This window comes from Ptychodera flava, chromosome 21 (assembly GCF_041260155.1).
Source record: "Ptychodera flava strain L36383 chromosome 21, AS_Pfla_20210202, whole genome shotgun sequence".
In the NCBI taxonomy this organism is placed as follows: domain Eukaryota; kingdom Metazoa; phylum Hemichordata; class Enteropneusta; family Ptychoderidae; genus Ptychodera; species Ptychodera flava.
Genome location: NC_091948.1, coordinates 28,083,183 through 28,096,220, shown reverse-complemented (window position 1 = coordinate 28,096,220; position 13,038 = coordinate 28,083,183). Strand labels below are relative to the sequence as shown.

General features: G+C 38.7%; 2 protein-coding genes across 3 annotated transcripts; both read right to left on the bottom strand.

Moving 5' to 3' along the window:
* Window positions 1-4,365, bottom strand: LOC139121910 (uncharacterized). 2 transcript variants are annotated; one of them, XM_070687222.1, is made up of 3 exons: window positions 3,837-4,365; window positions 2,723-3,203; window positions 1-1,192 (listed from the first exon to the last, which is right to left on the bottom strand). In XM_070687222.1, the coding sequence occupies exons 1-3, from the start codon at window positions 3,857-3,859 to the stop codon at window positions 992-994; spliced, it is 705 nt and encodes a 234-aa protein (XP_070543323.1). In that variant the 5' UTR covers window positions 3,860-4,365; the 3' UTR covers window positions 1-991. The 2 variants fall into 2 exon arrangements, with proteins under 2 accessions (XP_070543323.1, XP_070543324.1); XM_070687223.1 differs by having other exon boundaries at window positions 3,866-4,191.
* A 476-nt stretch (window positions 4,366-4,841) lies between these two features.
* Window positions 4,842-12,158, bottom strand: LOC139121908 (uncharacterized). The gene is made up of 10 exons (XM_070687221.1): window positions 12,029-12,158; window positions 11,336-11,497; window positions 11,116-11,137; window positions 10,345-10,422; window positions 8,994-9,773; window positions 8,584-8,622; window positions 8,190-8,384; window positions 7,711-7,845; window positions 5,283-5,390; window positions 4,842-5,093 (listed from the first exon to the last, which is right to left on the bottom strand). The coding sequence occupies exons 2-10, from the start codon at window positions 11,423-11,425 to the stop codon at window positions 4,978-4,980; spliced, it is 1,563 nt and encodes a 520-aa protein (XP_070543322.1). The 5' UTR covers window positions 11,426-11,497; window positions 12,029-12,158; the 3' UTR covers window positions 4,842-4,977.
* Window positions 12,159-13,038: the final 880 nt, after the last annotated feature.

Sequence of the window (13,038 nt, the reverse complement as noted above, 5' to 3'; positions counted from 1 at the left end):
TTTAGGTGTAATTTACATTTATTGAAGCCAGTGTTTGTGTGTAATGGAGGAATTTCGAGAGCTAACATATGGAGAGATGTAGTTTTACATCACATGCGACCTTGTGCATTTTGCTGTAACAAAATTAATATCCTTTAGTCTGTCTACACGACAGTCGCTATATAGGTACCTCTGAGGGGGAGCCTTAAAAGTATTCAATCAGAGTAACAGAGCTTCCATTAAAAGCTTTAAATGCTGAACCATCCTAAGAAAATTGTCCATTTTCAAAACATACAGATATTTGACAAAAGTGGTCAAAAATAATGTAGTTCTTTGTGTATCGGAGAAGTTTGCCATGGTTCACTCATTCCACTGACAGATGTATCGGGTTTTCAAAGTCATCACTTCCTCCAATGCATATGGGGCAACAGAAGTTGAACTGTATTTATGTCATTTAGTAGTCTATTTCAGAGCTTTCTGTTGTATCTGACAAAAGCGATTTGTTGAACAAGGTTGACTTTTTGTGACACTTTTTAGTCGAGTAATAGCCTTTCTTTGACTGGCTTTTTTACTATTTTCATGCCATGTGTGGCATTTATATACTTACTACGTGGCACAGATAGGCAACCATATCTTCATATATGTCTATATAATTCGTATGTTATGAATGTATACTTAGGGATGATTTTTTCCGAATCCGCGACGTTTAACTCGCAGAATCACATCGCGTCGTGCACAGTAAAAAGAAAATATCTCTGGTTTGCAGGTAAAGAAGTGAAGTAAAGAATAAAAGCATCGACTTGTGTTGTGATGAAATCTGGATCCTATGCTACATTTGGCATTAAATGACAAACTCGGTTGAGTGAAGTTTTTCCCCTTGAAGGATGAAGCCAAGTTCTTTCCTAGATTCCTAACATCATGTAAAACACATTTACTTCTCTATGCACGTTGTAGACAGAGTAGTTTTTGTCGACGGCTTTTAAACGCCAAGATCCGGGTCGATTGAACGGCCTTATCCGAGAGACAGCCTCCTCTTACAGATGCAGCAGTGGGCTTGAATCCATGAATCGGTTATAACCCTAGTCTTGAAATTGATGACCATGGCCTTCACGCTACGTGCAACTTCTTGGCATGCTCCGCCCTGGACACCACTGCAAGTATCGAATAGACATCTCTCTTCAAAAATCCACTGCTGCTGTTGTAGTTCAGGAAACTGAAAAAAAGGATCACATCGTTTAAGATTGGCCCTATACAACCAAAAGAACAAGGCTATCTATTGATAAATTCTTGCCGGGAAATGTTTTGTGTACTTTATCAGTGAAATTCAATTGTAATAAAATACCACTGAAGACGAATAATCTTACAGCGTAAACCAATATAAATATTACATCCATCTCCTCGGTGAAATTAATGATTTATTGTCGGTTTCTCAACGATGTGTTGTCAACACTTTGTTATTCAACATTATTATTAAAAAATGACGTTTTTTCTGACGTGTTAGCAACATTTTCGATGTCGCACGTCAGCCTTAAGTCTGTGATGCCTGCTTCCACTGCACAAGAGAAACGGAACCCATATTAACTGTTGGTCATGTCATGGAGGTATGGTAGGGGAGCTCTTCCTACTACTTCCTTAGTCATAATATCATTGTGATCGTCTTAAAACATCCCTTTTCCCAGGAAAATAATTCTTAGTAATAGTACAAGCAAAAACGCTTCATAATTCCTTAAGGTAGATTGCACATCAGTGACAAATATTTACTTTAAAACTTGCACAATAATTTTTTGGCCTACCACCTGTTGGGGTCTCATATTGAAGCTTGTGGAATAAATAAACTTTACAAACTTCTTTTTCTTAAAATCGAAAATTGTATTTCCCCATAGATTTAAGGTAGTTTGCACCTCGAAAGTGAAAGAGAAACTTTTGCTCAAACTTTCCTTGAGGACTCTTTCAACCATTCTCTTACAAAATCAAAAATAAAATTTTGCTACTATGGAAACAACTCCAAGATTTACCGATATTTAAAATTCAAAATGGCCGCCATCCCTATGTTAAGTCAATGGAGAAAAATAAAATTTTCGGATTTCGAAAAACTAAGCCGGTGAAAAGTTTTCTTACACCAAGAGCTTTAAAATGAACCCCCACAAGTGATATATCAGAAAAGAATTGTAAAAGTTTGACAGTCTGAATTTGTGTCCCCGAGGCGCGTTCTACCTTAACATATGTAGGTCCTAGGCCTAGGTATGGCCATTTTGAATTTCAAGTAGCGGTAAAACATTGGATAATTTGTTTCTCTATTACCAACTTTCGCATGGTGATCCCTGGTTTTCATTCTTGATTTCGAAAGGGAATGGTTTAAAGTTTCTTTGCGGCACGTTTGAGCAAAAGTTTGAGTCTTCAATCTCGAGGCACGAATACCTCAACGCCTGACCAGAGGCGAGTCATGCAGTTCTCTGGTGAGGAGCAGGAATCAGACCATGTACGGTTTGTCTATAATACAGTTTAGGAGTCATGTATACGGTTTACTTTATGTAACAGACAGAAGTAAATTTATCGATTTCAGAAGTCGCTTTTTCACGAGAATGTAATTACGAGAAACAAAGGCATCGAAGTTATGATCCTACTGGTACGAGATATGACGGACTGAAAAACATGGTTGCTTTTCATTTACCAACTTTAAATGCGGCTAGGAGGATATTTTTGGGATCTAGTTTCCACGAACGAATAAGGTATGCTATAATACCTGAACAAGCTGCACTAGCTCACCATCAGCGTTCAATGCTAGGGAGATAGCCTGTAGACCAGCCTCTACTTCACACACTCTGACTGTTGGATTTTCAACCGCGGATCTTGATATTCTACGTATTCGACCCGGTGACGGATCAGAATTTGAATTTGGTCCGCTTGTAGGTACGTATTCAAGAACGGAGTGCGAGGGTAAGTCCTCGACACTGGAGAATATGCCTTCCCCTTGTTCCAAAATCTGATGTTGTTGTTCGGGCGTGAGCTTTACGATTGGTCTCTGAAAGCGAGATAGTTTCAGAAAATTCGGATGATTTTCAAGCAAATGTATTGTGCTTCGATTTCTTTGGATCTGGCTGGCCTGCAGGTCGTCTAGGAACACCGGCTGTCTGCCACAGTTACGAGTAGACATGGCGTCCATGACAGGCAAAGTCAGCAAGACAGAGACACATTGGATTATGTGCAATCTCTCACTGATCATCCTAGAATGTATAAAAGAAATACACGCGGCATTACAAAAGCTATGCAATTTCTCCTTCTGAAGAGATTGCAGCTGTAATTTTGATGATGGGAAATGCTTCCATTCGTCACGTAATATAAAAATACGTCAAATCATAATGTTAGAGCGACATTGACTTATGAAAGCAATATGTATCACCACTACAGGACATTGAAAGTATATTATCACTGATCCACAATTCTTTCGTATAAAACAAGTAATCTAAAAATCGGTTTAAAGGGAGACAACATTGCCAATCGAACTATATTCCGAGCGGAATGAATTTCCATGTGAGCTCTGAGTGAACCCATAGAAACACGAAGTAAACGTGAAATAAATAAAGCAGTTGTTTTTCATGTCACGTCCATTTCTGACGTCATCATTCAGACAGCCATGCAAGTCATTGCACTAACTGCTCTCATGAATTAAGCATGCACAAATACGCAGCGGCGATAGATAACTGAAAACATCTGTATCTTATCAACATGGTTCATTGACTGGTCATCGACAATATCTCATTTCACTTCTGCCATGTTTTTTTGTGAATTAAATTGAAAGAAAATTAACGTTTGCGTCTCTGGTTCAGCTGTACGAGAAACGCAGAAATCGACGTTACCTAGCAACACCACTATAAACCATGGTCACCTGATGGCAATGGCGGCTCCTTGACTAACGCTGTAAGCTAAATAGCTCCGTTATCGTCTTGTCTAGTCGATGGCGAGATTTCTGATAAACAAATTCCTGGTGTTCATAATGGTGCTTGTCTTATAATGTGTTCTGTGTCCAGTATCTCCCCGAGTACAGCTGGACCTCTTGCTTAGAATCGACCATTATTGGGAAGGGATATTCTCGATGAATGCATTTTGATCGTCTCCTTTTTGAAAATGATGAATTATTTTCCTTATCAGATCTGTGAATTGTTCCCCTTGAATGCTCAATAACATTAACATTTGCGAGAATTACCATGCGCTGTAGGTTTTATGGGACAAGTGATGTGCTTTTGTCATCTGGAATCCCCTATCTGGCCTTCTTCCATACAATGAGAAGAAACCAATGAACGGTGATATCTTGCGGTTAGAAATCCACTGGTGTTCACTGATACTGTATTAAATATTACAGATCCGTCGAGTAAGCGTAACAAGTATGTGAGAAAGTGGCAACCTAATTTCAATCTAGAATTCTCAGCTGTGCAGTTACATTAAGAAACACAGCATGGCTCTTGAACGGGGAGTGTTCCTATTGAACTATTCACGTTCCGACAGCAACCTTTAAACTTTTCATTCTCGTACTCTGTGCTGACTTTGCAGAACAAATACCCTGTCCATGCGGCGGCAATGATTTCCATATAACCGACAATTTAAGCATGCATTTCAGATTTGAAGAAGATTTCCGACTTCATGATATCATTTCGTAAGCTGCAGTCACTCAAATAATATCGTTTAGTGATATGTATACGTGCCAAAGTACTGATGCCGACTCAAGGAAAAATAAACCCATGTTTGCTGGGCTCAGTTCTTCTCCTGCACAAGCCAAAACTTTGTATGAACTTCCATTGAATGTTCCGGTCATTTCACTTAAAAAGGACGTAGGGCCTAGGACAAATAGTAAACGACACAAAATATGATGTTTTAATCAATTTATTTATTTATTTATTTATTTATTTATCCATCCACCTATATCAAACAAAAACATAACAGGATGATTGGACAACTACATGTCGTAACAGGGTAAGCGATAAAGATTATCGGTAATCAGTATCAACGGCATTGTTGGCAACTCCGTTTGCAGTGGACTGTCATGTAACCCGGGTTTATTCTACACTCTCCGCGTGCTGCCCACCCTGAACAACGCTGGTCAGAGTCTGTGCACTCACCTGGATGGGATGAAGAAAAAAACACGCCTTAAAAATAAATCATGGTAAACCAATTTATTTGTTTGTTTGTGACTTTGCTTGCAATTGCTGGTAGCAACTATGTTTGAATATAAGTGTCAACAACCATACAGTAATGCCATAGTTTTAACATCGATAAAGCAATGAATTTACGATGGCTCATGCACTCACCACATTGGTTACAGCTTTTCTTGCAATTCTGTAACATGTAGCCTGGATTTCGTTGGCACTCACCATAGCGTGACCATCTTGCACAGTCAGTGTTATTGTCTATACACTCTGAGAAAAACAAGAACAAATATTGAAAACATGCCAAGATTCACGGAATGCCGGAAATGCTATGTAGGTCGTACTGAGACTCACATTATGCAAGAATATATTAAGGTAGTTCGCACGTGGAAAATGAAAGACTTTTGCTAGAACTGTCCTCAATGAAACTTTCAATCATTCTTTACCGAATCGAGACTTAAAAATGACGGGTCAAAGTGCAAAATTTTGTACAAGAGAAACAAATTACCGAATATTCACCGATATTAGAATTCAAAATGGCCGCTACCCCTTTGTTAATATCGTGGGGAACTTAATTTCCCGATGTTCAGAAAACTAACTTAGTAAAAACTTCATTTACCCCATAAGCTTCAAAATAAGTCCACACAAGTGGTAAACCATAATGGTATTGCAAAAGTTTGAAAGTCCGAATATCTCCCCCCCCTCCCCCGGGCCATTCTGCTTTAATGATTTAAAGAACCTTAATGAAACATCCGCAGTGAGACAACTACTATAATTACTGCTGCGTTATATTAACCGGGATACATACGTGTGATTCTTCAACAACAGTTGGAACGCAACAGAGCAAGTCGTACAAGCTCTTTCCTTTTTTCGTATCAGGAGTTGAATATTTGCCGTTATATACATTGGTAACTTATTAAACACACCTTTCAGTCATGGATGTGTAACAAATCGATCATAAAATGTTGCGTGTATTTGCGCGTCTCACGAAAAGCACATAGGTTTGCAATACACTTATTAAAGGCCCTTTGGTCTGTATATTTAGATTGGTATTTTTTGGGGGAAAGGCACTGGCGTTTGTCAATTGTATCATCTTTTGTGTTTGTTGATATTAATAGTTGAAATGCCGTCATTTGAAACCTAAGTTAATGGAAAGTTTAGAAAAAAATTAGAATACAGCCGTCATCCAAACGTTGAAATGAAAACGTCAAAAGTTGTTACCAAATTGTAAGTTCACCGATCAATTCGACTTGCCCAAGAACTGAAGTATCCAGATTTGACCGTGGAATGGCGTTATTATCATTAACTTTAAACGGAAGATAATTAAACTAACAAGCCATCATCAACCAGCTCTTTTGAAACAATTATCCACATTAGGAAATATCTCTTCAACGTGTTAATTGTAGTTTAATCAATTAAATTATCCATTATTTGTTCGTCAAGAATTACAACGTCGAAAATGTTGTATGAGGTAATCGACTCTTTGAAACACTAAACTTTAATGCCGTGAAAAATCTGCTGCGTATAGCAAAACTACTACTACTACTACTACTACTACTACTACTACTACTACTACTACTACTACTACTACGACGACGACGACGACGACGACGACGACGTATCAACTAGTAACCTGTGATCTGTACAATGAATAGATAGAGGATACAGTTCTGTAATGTACTTAAGCAATAAAGCACACCCAGCGACGATATACCACGAGATTTTGACCAGTTCACGACATGTATGCACGAGCTATAGCGAGTGCATATATGAAGTGAACTGGTCAAAATCGAGTGGTATACCGTCGCTGGGTGTGATTTATTGCTATTATATCATAACAGTATATTTAAATTTTGGCGTAAAACGTCATAAACGGATTTTTGCTCAAGCCGAGAGCTCGCGCGTATGGGAGCCGTGGTATATCGCCAATATACCACGGTTCTTTTCGCGTCTCGACCAATCAGATCGCAGTATTTGCACCATCAATATACTGGTATGATGTAATTGCAATTATATCATACCAGTATATTGATGACGCAAATACAGCGATCTGATTGGTCAAGAAAAGAACCGTGGTATATTGGGGATATACCACGGCTGACATACGCGCGAGCTCTCAGCTTGAGCAAAAATCCGTTTTTGACGTTCCATGCCAGAATTTCAATATACTGTTATGATATAATAGCAATAAATCACACCCAGCAATAACTCTAATTTGACCATTTCACGACGTATATGCACGAGCTATCGCTCGTGCATATTTGTCGTGAACTGGTCAAAATCTCGTGGTATACCGTAGCTGGTGTGCGTTATTGCTGAAATAGCAAACTTGTAACCTCGTTACCATTGATATTATAATTCAATGACACTTCAAAAATCTCATATCCGATAAGCGAATAAGAATGCTGCAGCTTAGACAAATGAGTAAAAATTAAAAAATCTAATAAAAAGATGACATCAAAACAAAATGCAAGTTTTTGAGCAATATATCGTATTCCGCTAATTAAAATGAAAACACGTTACGTTGAATTGGTAGAGAAAAACTCAATAACTTTTGAAAGATATTTTGAATACAACATTTGTCCCCTACCTTCACCACCAGTGCCATCGTCACAGTCTCCGACTCGACAGCTTTTCTTGCAATTGACTAGCATGTAATCTGGATTGATGTCACACTCTCCTCGGTTGGCCCACTCGGCACAACGTGTATTCTCATCGACACAACCTGGCAGACAATCGTAATGACGATGTAATCATGTGCAATAAGTTGCGGTACACGTGTTTCTTGAACGGTACATTTGGTTTTGTAAATTGACAATGGATTTCTCATCAGCTGACCTTTAGACCACTTCATTTGTTCACCTTTCGCCAGCATGATAGGTATAAGCAGTTTGCAATGCTAAAATGGCCACCAGGAGACCATATTGGACAGTATCGTGAAACAAATCGACGTGCATATGTATGACATAGTTTAAGTCACTGAAAACGAAGGAGATAAGGAGCGTGCTATACAACTTTGCTCAACTCCATTGTGCTTGACTATACACGTATGTGACCAAGCTTACTTACCATTCTCTGGCTCTTGAGTGGATGGCGGAGGGGGTGGAGGCTCCATTGTCACGGGTGCCTTTGTTGTTGGCAGGGGAGGAGTCTGCGGAGTTTCTGTCTCTTCCGGCTGCTTTGTTGGGGGTAGGGGAGGGGTCGGTGGTTCTGGCGTCGGGGGTAGGGGAGGGGTCGGTGGTTCTGGCGTCACAGGTTCGCTACCTAACATAACAAATTAACGAGAGTGTAACATAACCATGAGGATGTTGGAATAGACATTTAGTATGAATTCATTTTCGAAATTCACGTCAACTAGAAGCAAAGCTTTAGTGAATGATTCCATGTGGTTTGAAGGAGACTAGATAGCAGAGAAAATGTAATTAATTAAACGTTTAAAAAAATAACCAACCAGTATACTCACCATCGCAGTTCATACGAATGTTTTGAGTATGAATATTGGCTGTCGAGAGAGAAATCGGCATGGAAGTGTCGTTATAATTCGTGTAGTGATAATTAAAGAAAAATAGAAGTCTCGAAATCAGAAATAATGGCCGCAAATTCTATCATATGATGTCAGAGATACGTTACAGCATTTAAAAATAACGTTTATATTTGTAATGATCTGTGTAGTGAACTTCATATTTGTATTTAGTGCAAAATATCTAATTTTCCTGAAGTTGCAATGACGTCCATAAAGCGCTGAATTTTAATATTTTTAATTAAGCTTATATTCATGAGAAGCTAGAGATATTGTGAAAAAATCGATGAATTTTAATTTTTCAATTTCATATTTATGACACGTCACATCGACTCTAATGACGGAATACGTACATTGGTCCGCACAGCGGTCAATAACACGATTACCGCAGGGAAATATCTCCTCAACCAGACCGTACAGTGTCGGGTCATAGTAACGCAGTTCAGACCTTGTGTTGATAGTGTTGTGGATTCCGGGGCTTGGGGTCGATGGATTCTGGTCGAAATAGCTCTGTGTGCCCTCCGCAAAGTATTCATCTATCGTATTCATGGCGTAAGTTCCGGCCCAGAGACCCCTGGCCCTTGCACTGTTGTAAGCTTGTCGGAGACGGGGCTCGAAAGTCCGGTCAGCCGACACCGCTGCAATTTTATGAATACCATGAGCAAATTCGTGTAAAAGTATATCTTCTGCTCGGTAGGGGTCTCGAGGGTAGCAGAGGACATTCTCTTCAGCACCTGTTGAGATCGGAATGTGAAGTGTCCCACCAAGCCCTCGAGCTCGCTGGTTATAAGAAGCCGGTAGTCGGGAATGTTCGGGGATGTGCAACGTAACTTCGGACTGGGCCATGATTCCGATACGACCATACTTGTCATACATCTGTTGGCGCAGATCCCGTCTGTCGGCCATCATGAACCTCAGTATGTAACAGGCTCGCCTAAGAGCAGCATCCGGGACCCGACTTGATGACAACACCGGAATGTTGTAAGCATGGGTGTACTTCTGATAAAAAGTACTCAATCCCATTGAAGTTCTGACGTAAGACGGAACTCCGGTGACAGTCTGACATGCCGTCTCGTCCGTCGATTGACCAGGTCGCCCGCCGTAGTTTGGATACTGTGGATTGTCTACATCGTCTATGTCAACAAAATGAAAAGGAATGGCATATTTGAATTAATCTAAACTTTTCACGATCGTACAATTCACACAATATGTCTACGTTAATTATAGCTAGGAGTAATCAACATAAATAATTCCCCAAAACGATACAAGATATTCAGACCCGTATCCAATGTAACTTAACAATAGGATTATACATTCAAAGCACTGATCATCAAGTAGACATGTAGTTAGACCAAATCAGAATCTTCCCAACACAAATTAGGAGTTACTGAAGGAAATAGATTATGATATGGCTATGACGTATCTTCATAGTTCGACAAAAATACTGAAACTTGGTTGACTAATTCAGTAATTATTCTCATATTTGTTACAGGAATGAATATTTCGTGGTACTAAGACATACAAGTAAACTTGTAATTTGAATAGAGTCGTAAGGAATTGAACTTACCGAAGTCAAACATGGAAAATACTCGGTATTAAACTTACCATGTCGAACACGATAAATACTCGGTATTAAACTTATCGATGTCAAACACAGATAAATATTCAGTATTGATCTTCCCGATGTCGAACATTGAGACTTACCGCTGTCAAACATGGAGAAATACTCGGTTTCGGCTTTGATTTGATCCAGAATAACGATGGCTTCAGCGTTATCGATGTCTAACCATTACATGTGAATAGTAACAATCAAGATATCAGTAAACAAACTGTCTTTTTGCCAAAGAACATACAGCAACACTCTCTCATGGATTCCGCTCAAATACTTTACTTTGTTTTTCAAGATTTGGGTCGTGTTTAAAATGTACAGTACAGTGCCTCCGAACAATTTTTTTAGATAATGTTGCTGTTTAAATCTTCACCATTAGCCTACTATCTTGATTTTTGTCGTACTATTTCCAGAAAACTGCTTGCTAATTTATGGAATCCGTCAATGGTGCACGGTTTTCGTACATGCCCCCTTTACAAATAAAGAAACTTCAATGTTTTTGAAAAGATCAAGAAAGAAAATATTGTCAGATTACAGAAAAATAAATACATGATAAACATTATTGTGTCAAGTTTTTGGAGACCCCTTGGGTGTTTTTGGTCATGCGCAATGTTTTGCTCAGCGAAAAGTTAGATGACGATCAATGCTTATGAAATTAATCTGGGCATGCGTTTTCAGAAAAGCGCGATTCTATAAGTCCGATTGCAATTGCATTGTTTTTGTTTCGCTGACTTACCCCAAGTTCAAACAAAACAAAGGTTATTATGAACGGGCAGATACACATATAAAATATATAACAAGAAACCAATGTAATGACGTAACTTTAATTCATTTTGGAACACAGTGAACTATTTGACTATACTCACCACTGCCATCTTGATTTCCACTCTAAAAGAAACAAAAATAATTGCATACTAAATAAAACCCTGTCTCAAATCATATTATTCTTTTTGTCGCATGGTCAGAAATTTAAACTTACAAGCGAGGTGGCGCTCTACATAATCGCTGATGAGAACTTGCTCTACTTGAATCTTATTATATAGATTCAAATATGGTATGAAAGTTAGTGATGGCTAAGTTTCTTACCGGCTTAGCTGGTTTTCCTTCCGACAAGGTAGTTATTGCCATGTGAACGACCAACAGAGCCAGTAGGTTGACACAGGACTGGCCCAACATCTCGGAATAGCTTCAACTGGCACGTCTAATCGCCTTGGAAGTTAGTAGATTGTGTGCAACTTGAAAGACGACCTGATTATGATATGGAAGCAGAAGAGTTGTTTTCACGGTAGTTTTTCCGTGAAATTATCAGAGAGGTTACGCCATTGGATATTGAGTCATAGGCACTCAACGATAAAAGTAATTATCATTCAGATAAGTAATATAATACAGAAGGAAACGGAAATTGGACCGATGATTGAGTAAAAGACAGGAAGGACAGACGAACTGATACCTTGGAAGTAATTCAATTTGAGATCATTAATCCATTTTAACGATTATGTACGAATGCCATGTTAGTCTTGTTAAATTTAAGTTAGCGTATTACATCATTTCACATAAAACATTTACACACGAAGTTTTGTACGCTTAACTGCAAGCTCTATGCAGACAGCGCTAACAACCCCCATACACACTTTGCACATCGTATGATGTCAAGATTAGGAGAATCGCCGAAACCAAACCGTTATTTCAGTTTAGCCTGGTTCTGTGACCTCGCGGGAGTTGTTTATGAAAAGTTTGGTGATAGAGAAAATAACGTTTAAGACCTTAATCTTCGCTCACCGTATTTCTTTAAGATCTTGAAAGTAATGTGGGTAAAATAAGCTTCTATAGTTCCTTGAATCGTAGACCACTTTTCCTACGGGCGATGGTTGAATGTTTTCAGGCAAATTGTAACACATAACTTGACCCACAGATACCAATAATTTCCTTATCACTTGCAGGGTAGCAAAACCGATCATGAACATGTTGTGTGTTTACTTTACAACGTTCAATTATCAGTACAATGTATTGTAATGTCGGGGGGTCTAACGTTCAGTGGAGTCAACTAATTTACCAATCCCATTTAAAAAAGTTTACCTTCTATTGTCTTGAGGATTTAAGCACAAGGTGGCATTTTTTTTTGGATAGAATTACCCTAAGAATTGCTAGAAAACCAGATTCTACTATCGATATTAATGAAACTGCTGTACGGACGACCTCAGAAAAATACTTGATATTTACCGCCATGATATTACACAGTAAAATATGAAATATAATAGACGAATAGATAACGTTTATTTAATCATTTTATCGCTTGTTTATTGTTTTATTTTTTATGTTTTGTTGTTCTGTACCTTTACTCGTATTGGACAAGGTGTCACTTCTATTACATGCAAATATGTATACGTGTAAATTTCAGTGTGACCAGGATCTAAAATGGCATATGATTTCACCCAGCCAAATTTAGTTAAAAACAAATACATGCTCTTTCACCAAATTTTTCGGATTTTCCCTATGAATGTTTTAAGCAAAATTTTTACTTGTCGTTCTGTTTCAGCAGTCACAACTTAGCCAGTGACAACGGATTTGCAGAAAGGCTCAGCCGGAGTTTGCTTGTGTCCCCGGCCGTACAAGAGCTTGCCTTTTGCTCCATAAGTCTGAGTAAATTTCGACTGTATGGCTTTTTACCAGGGCTAAAGGTTATAGAGGTCTATGTAAGTCTAAAATGGGATCCTACAATAACGGGATTTTTGGTCTAAAATAGGGTAAATGGGGTTTTTATGTGTGGCCGCACAGCCCGACCGATCTCC